General features: G+C 35.2%; 1 protein-coding gene across 1 annotated transcript; it reads left to right on the forward strand.

Annotated features, from left to right (window-relative positions):
* Positions 1-1034: 1034 nt before the first annotated feature.
* Positions 1035-13668, forward strand: LOC139962213 (uncharacterized). The gene is made up of 8 exons (XM_071962211.1): positions 1035-1157; positions 8105-8135; positions 8661-8830; positions 9423-9687; positions 9873-10081; positions 10381-10692; positions 11084-11351; positions 12916-13668. Exons 1-8 carry the CDS (start codon positions 1071-1073, stop codon positions 13161-13163), a joined length of 1590 nt encoding a protein of 529 aa, XP_071818312.1. The 5' UTR covers positions 1035-1070; the 3' UTR covers positions 13164-13668.
* Positions 13669-19414: the final 5746 nt, after the last annotated feature.

Below are 19414 nucleotides of genomic sequence, written 5' to 3' on the forward strand. Positions count from 1 at the left end.
CCGGCCTTTGATATCGTGATGATTTATATATTAATTTGAGAACAGAAAAATTCAGAAGGAATCAACAAAAAGCAAGTGGAATCGTTCCTGTTTTTTCTTGAAGTGATCGAAGAACTAATTTCAAGGCATTACCCGTCAAACATTTTATCAACCTTAGAGGCAAGGTCCGTATGCTGTACCGGCCTCTTCCACACGCTACCAGAAGACCCATGATCCCGTATTATAACACTTTATAGTGAGTATTAAGTCACAAATAGGATCACTGTCAGAAATTTCGGAATATTAAAAATTTCATTAATTGAAATAAATTTGATCTCTTAAAATAGGTAGTATGGAGAGCTTATCAGTACAAAAACTGTTACAAGGCAGATTACTCTAACTTAATCGTCCTAACAAAGACCCGTAAAAACACAACTTATTCATGTTTCTCATAAAATAAAGTATTTTATATACACGTACATGTATGGGTTTATGTTCTAATGCATAATATATATTGTCGAGATAGAAAAGCTTTGCAGTAGTTTAGGTTTTATTTATTTATAACCAACAGTTCTACAGGGAAGTTAACATCATGTTGCACTTTTCTAAAGACTCAATGTGAAAGTTGCTCTTGTTATCAGAAGTCACTTAAAAATTAATGCCACCTTTTGGGCAAGATTTCTTGATGTATATTTTAAGCAGCCTTCCCCTTAAAAAAACAAGTTGCTATTGTTACATGGTTGTGAGGAAAGCACAATTAATTATGGCACCGTAAAGAAGCGTATAACATTTTGAAAATTTTGAAAATTTAAATGAACTGGCTGCTGCTTTAAACAAAACTTTTTTCGATTAATGAAAAAGCAGACAGAAACATATATAGACCGAACGAAACCAAACAGTTACCGTACATGACAACATATGTGAGTAATCAACGAGTTAAAATAAAATATTGCAAAGTTCCAAGTTGGCCTCGGTAGATTTGTGACGTTTCACTGTGTGGGTTGTTTCTTACAAGTTATTTCCACCAACATTGTTACTATCTTTCATTTCCATCTATTGCAACGAGACCATCAAGTGCACAACTAATCGCAATGGAGGATTTTCATCTCTACAGTATCATTTTAAAAATCACCATTTTTGCATCGATAGCTCTAAATGCAGCGAACTCTCAAGAATTGGTAAGTCCGAAATATTTCTCCATTTTTCCTTCTTGTGTTAGCTGAAAATTCAATGTTGAATTTTCGTGAAGTTATGGTACAATTTTTCAATCTGTTTCACCCGCCATCTTATTTCTATATTCTGTTTGTTTCAATCGATAACTTTTTTTTTTTGAAACATCAAATGCAGATAAAGTTCTCTTCTAATTGACAGACTTGCTGATAGATTCTGTCGTTCATTTAGAACAGAAATCTTTATTCCAGATTCTTAAGAATTATTTTGTCTTTTATCATTTCTTTTTCATAAAAATCTCCTCATACTTGCATATATCTTTAAAATAATAATTCTTGTGTATCACCCCTTGCCTTCCTTTCTATTTTGCAAGTACATTTCAAAAATTCACGCTGCATATTCATAATTGTCCTATAGGCTTCTACCCTGTTTATCTGTCGCTAACTTGAAACTTTCTAAATTGTTACCAAACTTGAATCGGTTCACCTACACCTTTCTTGTATACACTCACGTTACTTTATGTAGTTGCAAACACAAAATTTGTTTTGATTTAGGTTCGAGTAATATTCTGTGACTTTATTTTGCTATCGTCATTCAAAACTTGTATCCAGACACTATAGTTAATTTTAGGTATATTATATTAATGTCAGTTCCTTTATTTCTAAGTCCTCTCGCCAACATCAACCGTATCTCACTCTCCTTATACTTTTACGGTATTTCAATTATGAAATGTGGAACGTCTATACGCCTTGATAGAAAATATAGTCAAACATTTTGCTGTTTACCAAAGCTTTAGAGTATTTACTACTCAAAATATGGATGTAATTAATCAAACTTTTATGCATTAATTATTTTTCAAACTGAAAAAAAAAATCACAAACAGCAAATTCCATTTTTCTTCAATCCTGCTGCATAATTTGAATGGTAACTTTACGAATGAACACATCTTTTTTTTTGGGGGGGGGGCGCGGGGGTGGGAGGGGTAAATACTAGTACATATATATTTCTTTCTGTTTTGCTCTTTCTAATCTCAATCTATTTATGAAACTATTTTCATTCAGTATATCGGTTTACGTTGACAATTAAATTTACCTCCTTCACGGAGGATCACATCCTTCAAATTTTTAAAATCCTTGATTAATCCACGAAAAAAATATTCAATGATATTGCTACTTTTTATTCTATATACCTTGTATCGGAATATAGATATTGGTGAAGAAAACGATTTCTTCTTTGTGACTTTTAAATATCTTTAGAAAATCATAGTTTTTAGAATAATCCCAAAGTCAAAAACATTTGGTAAGAATGAGATTCATTAAGTAGAATTATATTAGCTATCACTGCATCTCCCTTCCGTGGTTTACTACATATTTAACACAGTCAGTTTTACTTCGAGAATTCATAAAAAAGATTCATTCTATAAAACGTATAAAAAGTATTTCAAACATGTAAATGAATATGTTAATAAAATGCTTGATATTAATGTAAAAATTTCTGTTCAAGAAGAAACGACTCCTTTAAGTTATCATGTATTAGTAATGTATCTTCAATGTAATGTTTTTACTGATTAAACTAATTATCATTTCTTACTACTATTTCAGGCATATTGAAATTTTCACACACAAAAAAAGACATAGTTTAAAACTTTATAAACTTATGCTACAAAAAATATATATTCAGGGGTGTCTACATCCATACTTAAGAAGTACAAGAAAAAAGAAGAGAAAAAAGAGAGAGGGAGATGTGAAATAGTTTCCAATTCATTGTTATAAAATTAACAAACTGATTTATTCAAACTTAACTTTAATTTCTATATTACATGAATGAAACGTGACTGACATTACAGATAGGAAAAAAACAAAAATTATCCTTTGTCAAATTGCTATACCGTACTTTGAGACTGGATTCATATCTAATTCGTACTTTGAGACTAAATTAATATCTGTTTCGTACTTTGAGACTATATTCATATCTATATCGTACTTTGAGACTAGATTAATATCTATATTTTACTTTGAGACTAGATTCATATTGATGGATATTCGGTGAGTGTTCTTCTACTCACAATATTAACTGTAAAATGCTTTAGAACTTACATACTTGTGTGGGGAAAAATATTTTAGTCATATTGAGCCTTTTGCAGTACCAAGTTTTACTAACTTGTTGAACTATTTCATATATTTAGTGATCTTGATATCGCTTTCCTTGTCAGTTGAGTCTTATCGGACAAAGTTAAGTGTTTTTTTTCACCTGTTGAAGTTTGGAACCCTCGTCTAGCATTTAGCATGCAAACTGTTTCTATGCGTTAGAAGATTAACAAACAGTATTGATAAATCTTAATTTAAAAAAAGCTTTAAAAAACCCCCAACTTAGTTCTAAAAACTGTTTGTCCCGTTCTCATTTACAATCTACATTTCCCCACATTCTTTCGTATTTTCGTTAAAATCGTTCTTTGGTTGTATGCATTTTCATTCAGAGTCCCCCTTTTGTTATTTTCTGGGGTAATGTAATCAATTTCTTGTGTCTGTAGTTCATGAAGAATGTCAAGTAGACTACAGATTGCTTTACATATTCAGTCCTTTTTACTAATATATCTTATTGGTGCAGGGGGATAACTTAGAGCATATTGACATATTTTAACACCGTGTTAACTTCTAATTACTCCCTAGCTGTGCAGTTTTATTAACATCATGATGACATAAAACGCATGAAAATGTTAACTTATCAGCAAACGTTATAACGGCATATATTATTTTTAATAACTCAAAAAAGAGAAAAAAAATAAATAACAAAAAACATTGCCGTTTTTATTCGAAAGAGTTGAAAGTGTGTGTCATTCACATTTCTTATTTGATCGAAATACAGCCATACTTTCGACTACCGTATTTCGAAGATGCTTTCCGATATGTTTTTGCAATAATATAAATTAAAACAACCTGAATTAATTTTCTGCATCTATTGAAATGAACACAGGACTTCACAATATGATGGTTTAATTTAGTTTCTAATGCTTTAAATTGTAATTCCTATATTGTAGTTTGGCGGTTGAATGGTTCCATTTTTAAAAAGCGTTATTCTTGACAAATATAATGTATGTCCTCCTTTATATGAGCGGATTATGACTCAAACCAGCAAGTGATTACATATATTTCATTAAACCTTGCTTAACGATGCATATCTACCCACCACCTTCAATTTTCTCTTCAACCCATGCTATCATACCTTCAAAAAGTATTTCAACCTCGCATGTCATTTTTTCTCTCCATATCGTTCATCGCAGGAGTTTAATAATATGACTCTAAAGGAAATATCCGAGTAAACGCTCTCGAGAAAATCTTCATTATAAATGTTAATATTTATCTTCCTATTTAATAATTGAAAAATCTATCGATGCTTGATAACTCGAGAATTTACTTGTTGTAGTTAATTATTTACATAGCACTCACCCCATTCACTTTATACTTCTCCTTCTCAATGTTCCGTCTTTTCTACGTTCATATTTATTTCTAGTTACAGCAGAAATTTTCCAACTGTTCCAGTGTGCATAGACGTTTAGTTTCAATCATAAAGAGTGACAGAATAGACTTTTAAATAGCCGGCGCACCCCTCCCCCCCCCCACTTCTCAGTTTTAATACTCATACATTAAATTCATTCGAAGGAATATCTTACAAATACTTTTTCCCGTTTTAACTACGACTACCTATATATAGATACATTATCATGCGATATGCTGAGGTTGGTAGATATACTGATATACTGGCAAATTCTATCCCGATCATTTAATTTAGTTGCACCGATAACATTACAACTTTTAAAAAGTGTTTGTAAGTGAGAGAAAAGATGTTAAAAACTGCCTATCTGAACTGTTATATAAATTGTAAATTAAAAGTGAAATTTTGACGTAATATTACTGTGGCACGAAATTTTTTAATGCTAAAATAGCACGAGAATGTTATATAGCATGTGCATTCGTTGTCATCACGTTCACTACCCGTTCTGTAAACTAAAGTAACTGGAGATTATTGAAGTATATGTACCGTACCGTTATACCGTAAATTATAACATTCACCATAGCAATGAGAATGCCACTTTAATTGCTTAACGTTATTAAAGAATACACGTGGATATAGTGACTCGATGTCCGATGTTTAACCTCTGTGTGAATTACAATATTACACTTATCCCCGTTTTGTGTCAATTAAAATCGGGGCACTGTCCAATTTACATATTCATAGTGAAGGTGTTACCAAATATTTGTGGGTTACATTCCCGCTATGATATATCGGTGCCTAATTATGAACATAATGTATTTAATTTACGAAATGATGTTTTTTTGCATGAAAACTGTACTTGTTTGTGCTAAAACTAAAGTGACAGTGTTCACTATTACCTTCAATACACAAAATCGTTATATATAGCTGACTTGACTATATGTAACATTTATCATTTATAAAACAGCTCTTCGTTTAATAACTATGTGTTTCAGGTTGAATAGTATTCATTCATTGGTATTCATGGCCAGTGATGAAGTAAGTACACAATTAGTCAAAATCATCTGATAACTGCAGGAGGATCGTTTACATAAGAGGAGCTGTTCTTGAACTGAATTCTAACGACGTGATTTTACGGTTCGAAAGTACCCGTTAAAAAGGGTCGCACCGTTTCCCCCCCCCCCCCCAAAAAAAAATAAGCTGCTGTTAAATTACATCTAGCAGCTAGGTATGCTACCGTCAAAATACAGTTTTAAACAATTTTAACAACACTTGTCGGTGAAATATAAAAGTCAGAGGGCCCGACGTTTCGATTCTAGCAGGATCTTTTTCAGAGGCTAATAGGAACCAAAACAAACTAAGGAGCAATAAAAATGAAATAAATCTCTCGTCAATTGTTTTACAGTGGTTGGCATACAGAGAAACGATTTTATGTTCCCACAGGTGATTGTGCCAATAATTGTGGAATAATTCTGGTTACACTGACGACATGGAAATTACACGTTAACTTATCAGAGTAAAATGAGCTGTATATTTTTTTATATAAAAAGGGTTATCAAAATTTAGCTATAAAACTTAATAAAATAATTCTTTCTTAATATATAGCTATTAATATTATCATTCGAATATCAATGGAATAATTCGCATCGTACTGGTTGAAGTTGAATATTTATCTCATGCTACCTCTCCTCGCTTTTATAGTTTTAGAAATTTCTTCGCCTCAAATTTCCGTCTTTTTGCGCATTCGGGTATATTCCTCTTTCCTACAGAATGCATTCACCAACTTTACTCGTGTATAAATTCAAAAAACCTCATCAAATTTGCACTTGAAATCGATATAAGTGATCATTTTGGAGTGAAGGATCGTTACTATACTGACAGACTGATTTTTAGTTTTTAGTAACAGCTTTAATATTCAAACATTAAATCACATATGTTATGATATTTTTCTTCCATGTCGATTCATGTCCTTCTATCCTCATATATACAGTATATATATATATTGATTACGTATTGGTATCATGTTAAAATATCAAGCTCTGTCCTGAGTATATACTTTCATTTAGCTGTTTACCATTATAGAAATCTTAACACTTTTTTGTGTTAAAGTTTAGGTATGGTACCACAGTTACAGTAAAATGTACATCTGCTCGTAAGGTTAACCGTAGAACAAAATGACTTAAGCGACCTACTGCAGTGCTTGTTTCGGCATATTTCAGTCACCTTCATTACTTTTCTGTATTTATTTGAAAGAGCATAAATCATTGTATAGACCTACAAATGGTGTGAAAATATGGAGGATTGAAGGTGATATCATAAATTTTTAGAAACTATATGGTTAAATGTGGATATTACTTCGAGTGAGCAAACGAAATGATTGCGGTTCAGAATGCTGAAATTACTCCTCTTCTAGCTCAAAATCTAAATGGTAATGGTATAGAAATTTGCAGATGCCATGACAGACCAAGCCCTTGGCTATCATATGGTGGGTAGGACATACCGGTTGAAAACTTCTATCTATGCTTTAGTAAAATGACGAATTTAGTAGTTAAGTCAATGGAACGCTTAATTGTGGTACGACACCTATGCGAATGCCATTTTACGTCAGCAATAGTTTTAGAACTATTACATTTTCCTCTTCCAAACCAAACAGTAAGCCTTCTGATCAATTCTTTCTGTGAGTGTTCCAAATCCAACCGTTCTCCCCAAAGTCACTATTATAACTATTCCGATAAAGCCTATTCACCCACTACACGTACCTCCCGACACCATACGCTTACATACTGGTACGCTAATTTCATTGATTTTTTTCAACACTTTACAAGGACCAAGTTCAAATACTTTAGTTTTGTTTTATAATTGCATATTCTAGTAGTATTATTATTTCGATATAATCGCAAATGAAATCTTGTTTTCCTACTTTTTAGATCAGACATATGTAGTGAATCACACAACAATTTACACCTACCTCCAAAATGCTTCCTCCATACCATATTTTGTTTACAGTATATTATTTGCATATGCATACCGTATGTATTGTCCTTTGGCAATTATGCATTCGTGTACAAATACTATCCAATTATTCCATTTAAAAGAAAATTCCTTACACTTCTAGAGACAACCGGTAAGTCCCGGCTGCGATGCTACATTAAATAACATTAAAAGCAAAATCCATATTTTTCTTTATCTTCGAATCAAGACAAAGGAACAAAGAATTCAAACCAATTTTGGCTGTGCATCAAGTATATTGGCGAAAATAACTGCCAGTTGATACAACTCTGTTAAAAAGGCCAGAACGGTTTGAGGAAAAGTTTTTTTGTCGCTAATCGAAAAACCGATAACATTTTATGGCTTGTGGAAACAAGGAAAGGCAGTTACATTGTTATGTAAACTTTTCTATTCACTCTACACATTCCAACAAAAGAAGCATTTAGGGAATAATATCTTTATTTTCTCTCTTCAGGGAACTCCAAAAAGTGGCGGAAACATTCAAGGTGAGTGAAGCCATTTGTAAAAATGTTTGTTCTTTCTTAATATTCGCAATCAAAACTTCCAAACTATATTAGTAATGTGCTTCGAATCATGATTTTTTTTTTAAATTTCTTCCCACAACGCTGAAAATGGAGACTGAATCTTTATATATTTCTATGCCAACTTGAATTCATTCAATCCACTCATCTCCTCTACCCACATGATTTTCACACATCTAAGCATACGATATAGGTAGGGGTTGATTTGCTCGGGTTTCCTTCAAATTCAATAATACCGTCGGTCAGTAAGTACGTTTGTTCCGTGTTTCAAATGATAATCTTTATGTACTTTCGAAATATCAGACGAGACAAAACTTTCAGTAGTTTTAAGAAAAACCAGATGAATAATTTTAAGTAATTTAGGACGAATGTTGTTGAAATGATAAATAAATAAGATCAACGCAATTTTTTTGTGACCTATAAAGCGTAATGTAACTACAATGTATATTCATGTAATAAATTAATTACTATATTCTGTCATGTTTGTAGAAGCATCGTACTTTTTCTATCAACGTTCCGAATATCCCCGAGACTGCGCAGAAGTCAAGGCCCAGTGCTCAAACAATAACTCGAGTGGTGTGTTCGTAATAAAACCAGAGGGATTTGATGAACCATTTGAAGTATTCTGTGAGAATGACGTAGACGGCGGTGGTTGGACAGTAAGATACATTCTAAAAGTTGTTTTCCATTATTAATCAATCTGTTATATATATATAAATAACTAATAACCAGAAACGGGATCTATCGGACGCAATACCAGAAGGACACATTTCCCACACTGCGCCCCACCCCGTACTCCCTCATCTCCTAACATTGGGAGATAAATCCTTTCTTTCCTTTCAGTCCCGTATGCGACCGTGTAAGTATTAGACGAATGAAGTATCTCAGACTAATTGGTCTGCTTTAAAGTTTCACTTTTATCAATAGTTTATCACGCTTTATCCATACTAATATGGCACTTTGGCTAACTAACTTCCCTTACAAATTGATTATGAATTATTTAATTGACTGAGTGACCTTTAAATGTCTAAATGTCATCAGTATGGCCCCCAAATATGCTAGAAAATCAGATTATTATAACCCATGCAATAATTTCCAAAAATTTGAACTGCCACTGCATACTTGGTTATAAACAATGAGTGACTTTACTGTCTATATAGCTAAGTTCTCAATGGCTGGAGTTTTGAATTATCAGTTCCCCAGGAATGTACTTTGAAAGCATCTAGCAATACATTTTATATCTCATTTCAGGTGATTCAACGACGTGTGGATGGCTCAATTAACTTTGATCGGAGCTGGTCAGATTACAAGGAAGGCTTTGGTTTTCTGAGAAGTGAATTTTGGATCGGAAACCAAAAGCTGAGTTTCCTTACAAGTCAAAAGAATTACCAACTTCGAATTGATTTCGAGAATTCTGCAGGGTCTTCGTTTTTCGCCACCTACGAAGCTTTTCGAATCAGTGATGAGTTCAGCAAGTTTCGTATAGTCAGTGTTGGTCAAAGCACCGGAACAGTCGGTAAGTTTGTAATCTTAAACCAAAGGATATATGGATAAACACTTTAAGCCTTCGAGTAAAACTGTCAGCACTTGTTAACCTCTCTCTTTGAAAGACGCTGCAACGAGTCCATTCACATTTTCATTTTCTAAATTTATGTTCAACAAGAACTAACACAGCCTTGTTCTATTTCGTTCTCATTTTAGAATCCTTTATTGAAACTTGTCCAAGTAACATGGTTTTCAAGAATTGTTCCTGCCAAACGTCATGTGCGAACCCGGATGTCTGCGAGGATACCTGCAGCGCAGAGGATGACGAGTCTTGTATCTGTCCGGAAGGATTTTTTATCAAAGGTGATACATGTGTACCCCCTGAAGCATGCGGCTGCTACTTAACAGGAAGAGGTGTTATTCCGGTAAGTCATTGTTTAATCGCTTTATGTAAGAGGTGGGAATGGGAGGGGGTTGGGGGTGAGGGGAGGTGGGGAGGGGATTGGGTATTGAAATCACAGCAGTCAGCATGTAAACTAAATCTTGTTGAAGTACATATATATATATATATATATATACGCTTCATCACATAGTTTAGCGCAACATGTATATTTTGTTGAAATGCCAGCGGTAGTTATAAATATTGAATCACAAAGTTGACAGTATTAAAATCCATGACTGTGTTTTGCATGATGTTCATAGTTTTATTACGTTTTCTAATCAGGACGGTAGTAGCTACGTCAACGATGATTGTACAGAACGTTGTTCATGCGAGGCAGGTACCTTGAGATGCGATTCCAGCTTCAGATGCGATGCCAATGCTGTTTGTGAGGAGCGAAGCGATACATTTGGATGCCACTGCCGAGAGGGATTCGAAGGAGACGGAGAAAGTTGTACCCGCAATGAATTTACCGATTGTCATGATGTATATACATCTGGTTTAAGAAATGATGGCGTGTACAACATCAAACCAGCTGGTTGGCCTGGATCGGAATTTGAAGTCTACTGTGAGATGTCCAACGGAGGCGGTTGGACAGTAAGAACTAATATTGGCTTTTAAAAGAAGAGTTGGAGGAGGGTAGGGCGGGGAGGGAGGATATCCCAGCATGCATTTGCAAGCGTTTTCCTTCTTAACCCGAAGGAGAAAGAAAAAATATAGGTGTCTTATTAGGTGATATAGATATCGACATGGGCGCACTTTTTCCTAATGAAGGTTCTCGGTGGCTCTTTATATGGCAAAATTTGAAACATAGCATAAATGGACTGATTTCATACGTCTTCGTCTAATGAGTGTACTTACGGTCAGTCGTAACACTTTGTCTTTAAAGAAATCCACAAGTAAAATTGTTGCGTAACCGGATCATCAGATATGACACATGGCCGATGGACAAAGGTTTATTTTTCATTGTATTATTTCCCCCTTTCAGGTATTTCAGAGACGTCAAGATGGTTCTGTTGATTTTTACCGCACCTGGGACAGCTACAAGACTGGGTTTCCCGATACAGCGACTGGGGAATTATGGCTAGGAAATGAAAAACTCTATCACATGACGAATCAAAAGAGCTATAAAATGCGCATTGATTTGGCAAACCGGGATGGCGTGTCGTATAATCTCAACTATGACGCATTTCGCATCAGCGACGAAGCGAACAATTACAGATTAGAAACCCTTGGTAGCTTTACCGGTAATATAGGTGAGTAGATGGTAACATTTGCACGCCAAGTGCTGCTGCTGCTGATATCAGTTCCAAAAGATGTTGGAAATAACTATTAGTGACGATACATAATATCTATCAATGACTTCTTTTCTCAATTGTTTGCATCTCTTTGTAGCTTATAAAATTTCAATTCATATTTCAGCATTGATGGAGGTTAAAAACTTATAAATTTAAATAATGTGTGAATGATGACCTGTTAAAAATATGACACCAAAGAAACTTTCTTGCTTACACTTATTCAAATCTCTAATTGCTTGAAGACTTCGTTAGTTTGTTTAAAGTAAAGCGATTTTGACCAGTTGCGTAATTGCATAAGTCATGAAGAGATATAGCTAGTTAAAGGAGCAGCAACCCAACCATCATCAACAGCCTGTACTTATAAAGCTTGATATGAATAGCTCTAAACCACTTACAAATAAAAATGTCCTTTCCGAAAGATTAATACCACGCAATGCATCATACACTAGATTTGATATCAAATATTCAGACTTGATGTTGGCGAAAATGTTTCTTTGATTTTTGAGGTGTTATTTGCAGTTAAACATTACTCAGTTGTTTCAAAGTATCTCAGACAAATTGTTATGGTTATTAATCTACATGTAGTTTATATAGGCCATGTAGGACATTCATTACTAAGCCATAGTTGTTATTTTTGAAATGTCATAAAAGAGTTGCTCTTAGACTCGACAGAATGTAAACATTTCTTAATTGCCTCCAGTAACACTACTTTCAGGAACAGATAAATATACATGTATAAAGGACGAATACCAACTGATAACATTGCATAACGTTTACACCAGAATACTTCTGATAACATTTTTTTATATGTGATATGAAATGGATACAAAATTGTGGAAATTGTAGAATTCCAAAAAAAACCCAACTCACTTTTCAAAGAAAACGGTTCCATTTTCTCATAATACTAACCGTACTTACACTGAATAATCCTTCAAGTTAACTGTAGCTAACCCCTTGTATGATATCGGTGAAATGTAGGCCGGATATGACTTGAATTTACGATTTACAATTTAGTTCGTGACTATATTAAACCAAAGTCAGACAACCTCATTTAAAGCATATATCACATTCATTTTTAATATTTTGGATAAAAGCAATTGATTTCGGACCTTTTTCAAAAGGCAAAAGTTTAGATGGAATGAATCACCTTAAGATACACGAAAGAATGATGTAACATATATAAACATGATGTATGCATTAGATATGATAACTTAAAGTATGAATATTCAACAGCATAATATTATCATATTACAACTCTGACAAACATAAATTTAAGCACAGCATTCACACAACAATAATGCGTTGCATTCGGTGCGTGATTGTAGGACTCTTCGGTTTAATAACAAAAAAGAGGGGCTACCGTAGAAAGTCCTGCACTAATTTAACGTAAGACGTAACCATTTTAAAAGTCTTTGCTATAGATGACGGCAAAATGTCGAAGAGAATTGCGGAGAAACAATGCCGATGTAACATGAAGCCTACCGTAACAAAACTTACGTGAGTTTGGTTTCTCTTTCTCTAGGTTACGACTTCATGGCTTATCACCGAGGGAGAGACTTCACAACACACGACGACGACAACGATGGTAATTCTAATAACTGTGCATCTTATAATCACGGTGCCTGGTGGTACAATTATTGCTATCGTTCAAACCTCAATGGGGACTACAGCAGCAGCAGTCATACTGGTGTCAATCTGTACAATTATGACACTAGTTCTTATACCGAATATAGTCTCAGATTTACAGAGATGAAAATACGACCTGTCTAACCCAAAAATAGTCTATAGCAAGAAACAAGTGTATATGTTACCCGGTATATACCGTAAAGATCTCCATTGGAACTTTTAGAAACATAACACTAAACAGACTGGTCGATATTGACGTTTAAAGAAAATTGTATTGTATCCATTATAACCTGACAAAGATGAGCCAAACATTGACCGCCGGCTGTTTGCAACTTCGTCTCCCTTCCAACTTTATCTAAAGATTTGGATGAAAAATGCGAAATGTTCAACCACACACAAGCAAGGATATTAGCTTTCAAAGGAATTTGGTTTTGGAACTCTACGAGCGAAAAGAACGATTTTCATATTAATTTTCGTTAGTTTCCCTATAACAGAAGAACGTAGTTGAAACCAAACTAATTGTTCAAATTAATATTCCAAATTGTTTCCATCTGAATGTAGTTTTGCATTTTAATTCCAAAGGGCCCGTGGTTTAATCATTGGTAATGTGTAGAAGAATAAATAACGAAAAAATCATATATTACAATGATTGAATATTGGTGCTTTTGGTTTTCTTGTTTGTTGTGACTACTAAGTCTATTTCTTGCTAGTGATATTAAACATCTTTGATTAAAACTATACTTTAACTTTGAAGAGTTAATGAATGTCTACTGACGGATTTTCGCAGAGCTACGCACATGCCTGAACCGCTTACCACAAAGACGAGAACAGAAAGACAGCTCTTCCCAATATATTGATGTTCTATAGATGAAGAGCATAAAACCAAAGAATATACTAGGTTACAGATCTGTCGGCCACTATCTCTGTGGTTCTCTGGATCCCCGAAATCCCATTGCCAAGTCCAATATAAAATATACTTTACAAAAATAGCAGGTAGATACACAACTATTTGACTTCCATTCAGACTATAATTATGTACATATGATTTTAAAAACATCTACTTCTTTGAAGCTGACATGACGTATGGAAACTAAGGAAACCGAAAAGCTTCACATGATAAGGGCACATATAGTGGGTTCCTAGGCCTACACGACGATTTGCCCTGCGCCCAGACTGGTGCGTGCGGCGCCAACTTTCACTACTCGCATTTTGTACCCACGCCCATGATGATACTCTCATATTTGTGTGCCCATCCACCCCCACCCCCCCCCCCCCACACACACATTTCCAAATTTCTTGCGACGCTAAAATGACAGCCAATGTGCGATTTGATTTCCTGGTGTATGAATTGCATGTTACTGGTGAACAAGTACTCCATCCTATTGGAGCAGACTTACCAGAAGAATGTTACCATTAATGACGTCACAGACCATCCATTTCTTGGAGTAATGGAGGGTGAAAGTCAGTCAAAATAGTTTCAATGATCGTATACCGAGTTAGTAACAAAACACTGAGATTGGTTTTCAACTAACAGAGTGGTACACTTTCTCTTGAAATTCTCTAATTAAGATAAAAGTTACATTCTCTGCAACCGGCATACCATATCGCTTTAACGATAACGTCGCATATCAAACACGGATACTTGAGGTTATGATTTTCCTTTATTGATAACTCTGATTTTGTTGTTGTTGACGGAGATAGCTATCTGTTCTAATTTTTTGGGTGATGTATAAATTATAACTTTTGATACAGGCCTGAAAGAAACAACTTCAATTGTTAATAACATTACCATTACATAATATTACATAACTATTTCCATATAAAGTACCATTGAGATATGATTGCAGAATTATCCTTCAGAAATGGTTATCTGTTACGTTATTACATGTTTCTCAAGACCATGGTGCGTCGTGAGCCTTTACCTCTCAGCCGTTTAATGTGTGATACTAAACCTAATTTCGTAATTACGTTCACTGCAAATCCCTTCAACTGACCTCAGTATTTTAGAATATTGTGGAATGAGTGTTTAAACAAAGTTGTATTGCACATATGCAACCTGAATATAGACTCGTAATATGCCAGTGAATATATAGTAAGGTACGTCATAGCTCTGTAACGAAATAGACAGTTGTGTAAGCTGCCGAGTCTTAGCAAAATGCTCTGCTATCGATCAGTAGTTTATTAAAGGGCTGCAATGGACTTGCCTGCATATACAATCCGTCCTATCATATATTATTTTCCCGACTCTGTTTGTGAATTCAGATCCGTTTCGTATCACCAAGTTAAAAGAAATTTCCACAGAGGTTGTTTATTTTGATTTGTTGTATTGCAATGTTTACTTCATGGAGCCTCGATAAATTTGACAAGATGTTCCACCAAATACCATAACGATTGTAGTCTGACGTCATGTAAACTTTGTAGCCGGTGTGGATATGTATCTAACACTGGCAGATTTTATGAAGTGCGATAAATTATACTACATTCATGAACTATATTTCTCGACTGTTGATTGGTTCTGATACATGAATATACACACTCCCAGTATTAAAAATAGGCAGAGCTAAAACTCACTACGGTAGTATTAGAAATCCATCAATAATTGACTCGAACAAGTATAAATATTATGTGATTATTCTTTGCCTAAACTTCTCTACTATTAATAGTTATATATTACTTTCGAAGTTATGTAATTAGTTTCTATGAAGTGCAAAATGGTTATTATTCCCGTCATTTATATATTATGAAGGAAAATATGAGTTACGTTTACCACTGTTCGAGAACTTCGATTGCGCAACTGTTGTTATTGTTGTAAATTACAATGACAATGACATAAGCAATACATAGGTTAAAGCCTAAGCAGTAGTATACTATATATACGCATACAATAATTGTATGTTCATAACATCACCAGAGTTGGCTATCGGTCACATTTTTAATCGAAAAATTCACTGTATTTTGAAAAGTCCTTTCAAGTGCAGGCCCGTAGCGAGGAATTTGCAAAGAGAGGAGCGAACTTGTAGGAACGAAACCTGTAGGCAAACTATCTAAGCGTAGCGCCACCATAAGTTGGCGCTAAGCGTACCAGAAACTGTTGGCCGAAAATGCCTCCCAGATCGCTTCAAATGACACTTCCCAGGCCTTGTAAGTTGCATCTTAGCATTTTCTATTTTAAAATTACTAGCGATATCATAAACATATATGCTCAAGAAGGGGTGGGGCGGTCGTGCCTTCGTCCCCCCCCCCCCTTGGCTACGCGCCTGTTCAAATGCATGTAATACCCTTCGATTAGTAAGCAATAAGTTTCTCGAAGTGGAAGAAAACAAAGACATTGGCGCAAGACACAACGGATTATCTTTTGCAATTGTGGCCATTATGATAATTTTCCACACACGCTCGACTTCGTCGTAGGTATCATGTTTGTGATGCAAACTGGGTGTGTGGTATGACAGCGATATGAATATTCATATTGTTACGTTGGAATGCGAGAGGTCTCGATAATTAATTTTTAACGAGACACAAGCCTGGGTTCGTTTCCGTAAGGAACACAGACAAATTGACGAGTCTAGAGATTTTAAATGAGAACGTAAACTATATTGAACAATGGATTTCGAACCAACAACAACAAGTGGTAATTACAAATATATAGAAAATTACTCACAAACTTAACAAGATAGGATACACTTTAAAACACGCTGGTCTCTTCCAACGGCGATATCCCTCAGCGGCCACGACCTTGATGACGACGATTCTCGGTCCGTTGTACCGCGAAATTCACTGGTGCTCGACGAAGTTTCTCGCGATCCCAGAAACAGCAGTCACCTTCTTTCCGGCGATGCTCCAAAATAGAAGACGGACTTCCAGCCACAATAGAGTGAAGCACAAGTCGAACTTCTCGCCGACTAAATATTACCAGAGTCAGTCCAAAATCAGCTTTATAGCCACCAACTCCTGGCGTAACGAACTTCCTCAATGGAGACAGAAATTCTTCACCTTCTCCGAAATAAAGACTGGAAAACTGTATTTTCACAGCAACGTCCTCTTCAAACTTCTGAATGGAAGTGTAGAATCAATCTTGGTATCGATATCTCAATCCTTCAGAAACTACTGGTAGTTGAGTACTGACGATATATAGTAGAATGGTATAATAAGTGTCGTCGCTTGTATTCGTTCGGAAACTGAGAAACTCTCCGATCTGGGCGGGTTTATATACGATTCGCCATGTCAAGAATCATCTAGATCTCTCTCGATACACCTGAGTAACAACGCGACCCGGTTTCTCTATTCTTGGAAGTCCTTTGCATCGCTCGCGAATATTCCAGAGAATCCACGAAGATGTGTACAGCTTACACGCGATCTCACGTAAACCGACGTCAACCCGAGACCAGCGCGTCATCATGAGGAATATACTAGAACAATCGTGTATTATAACATTCTGACACGGTAACCCGACCTAATTTCTCAAATACTGATTTATCACGTAGGCAATTTCAATACTTTGTATATTATAACATTAGGTTCCTTACTAGCAGTGACTAGCGTTAGGCTACAATGGGCCCTCGTAACAATATTGACGTTAGTATATATGAGTTTTAATAGCGTACAATCTGCATACAGTTCAAGTTGAAAACCCTGTGAATGATCGCGGACGGTGGTATTACCGATGCAGCTTCCGGTGCAGGAGTTATACACGTCCGCTGTGAGTGCAAGATGTTATTTCGAACTGTGTATATCCACGTTAGTCAAATTTTTATGACACTAATCATGGTAGTTCGAACTTGGAAGTCACTGCTAGAACAGAGATAGGAAGGGGATTTTTTTTCTCTACAATTAAATCGGGCCAGGGAGCCGAAAGACTTCTTCCGGCTCCCTGGTCGTGCTTGATCAGTACTGAATAGATGTTTTGGTTGAGTGGGTTGGGGTGGTTGCTCTACACCAACGAAAATTATACAATTTGGAAACTCCATTCAAAGTAGACAATAGTCGCACATGCTTACAATGCAGGCTTAATCAACATAATGCATATTCTATTACTGTCCATTGCCAATCTGCTCTAGGAAGGCGTATAGAGCTATTCTATTCTATTGTAGATATACTGTAGTCTACTCTTATTTCAATCAATAATCGATAAGGTTGGCGACCATACGCTGCTTGAAATACCATGGAGTGGTTGTAGCTAGATTGTAAAGGTATAATAATATGGCATATTTTAAGAAATGAACCCAATAATCCTCTTTTGACCTTGTGGACAAACGCTGTGAACACCTCACGCAAATGAATAAGAAATACTTATTCGGTTCGCTTGGTTTTAAGTTTTCAATTTAAAGGAAAAGTCGGCTGGCTGAAATTGATTAGGTAAAGCAACTACTGGAAATGTTTACTTCAATATGGTCAAATCACATCCTCATCGAAATGGGTATGTCGTAGATATGACAGTATCAAAATTGGTGATATTCGTAAATGCATGTAGCACTATAGCATAGTCAACTTTGTTATCAAGGCAACTACGCAGAAATGCTTATTGTTTGCTTATAATATTTAAAAGCACTTTTTATGACATAAGAATATAATACTACAAGGAGAAGTTGCATTGCGATCATTTTAAAATAGCCTACATAAAATATTGAAAGCTAAGCAAGCATTACAAATGTATCATTTTTCAAGGATAAAGCAAAAAAAGATTGAAATAACCATTGATCCACTTCGTGGAGTAATGGAGGGTGGAAGTCAGCCAAAATAGGTTAGTTTCAATGAATCGTATACCGACAGAGATAGCTATCTGTTGTAGTTTGTATTTTTGTGTGTGTCATATAAAAACTAACTTTTGAAAGGAACAACTCCAATTTTAATAATATAACCATTATACGTTATAGCTGAACAACACTGAATGTGTTCTAGTTACATATTTCTAGTTTGTTCGGCTAATTAGGAATCTTTTGCTCGTTTAGTACCATTTCAACCGATACACTATAGTATGATTCGCAATCCACCGCCAAAGACCGATATGATGTTACTAATATTATCACCCGAGTGAAACATGTAAATTGTGTAAGGACTCATTTTGAGGACATGGCAGTATAAGAATATACAACTTTAATTTCAGTGAATATAAGTGATGATTGGGTTTAACCTTTCATCTTTGCCCAAACTGGAGATTCTATGTTCCAAAATATTTGTTACAGAGCAGATCTACGTTTCGCGGACTGACACCTACGAGGTTGATCGGAGAATTTGTTGTCCCCCCACACAAAACAACAACAACACATCATTGCTTTAGGCTAAAACACACGAAATGAGCAGAACCATGGAGATTTTACCTCCATGGCAGAACTGAATTCACGATTGTGGTTTATATACATCAAACATTATAAATGAAACCGAAGTCAGTTACGGGCTGA

The sequence above is a fragment of the Apostichopus japonicus genome, chromosome 20, assembly GCF_037975245.1.
Source record: "Apostichopus japonicus isolate 1M-3 chromosome 20, ASM3797524v1, whole genome shotgun sequence".
Classification (NCBI taxonomy): Eukaryota; Metazoa; Echinodermata; class Holothuroidea; order Aspidochirotida; family Stichopodidae; genus Apostichopus; species Apostichopus japonicus.

Coding starts and splice junctions, on each gene's coding strand:
- LOC139962213 (XM_071962211.1), top strand. CDS start 1,071: ATGGAGGATTTTCATCTCTACAGTATCATTTTAAAAATCACCATTTTT. Junction 8,136..8,660: donor AAGTGGCGGAAACATTCAAG/GTGAGTGAAGCC, acceptor TCATGTTTGTAG/AAGCATCGTACTTTTTCTAT. Junction 11,352..12,915: donor TAGCTTTACCGGTAATATAG/GTGAGTAGATGG, acceptor CTCTTTCTCTAG/GTTACGACTTCATGGCTTAT.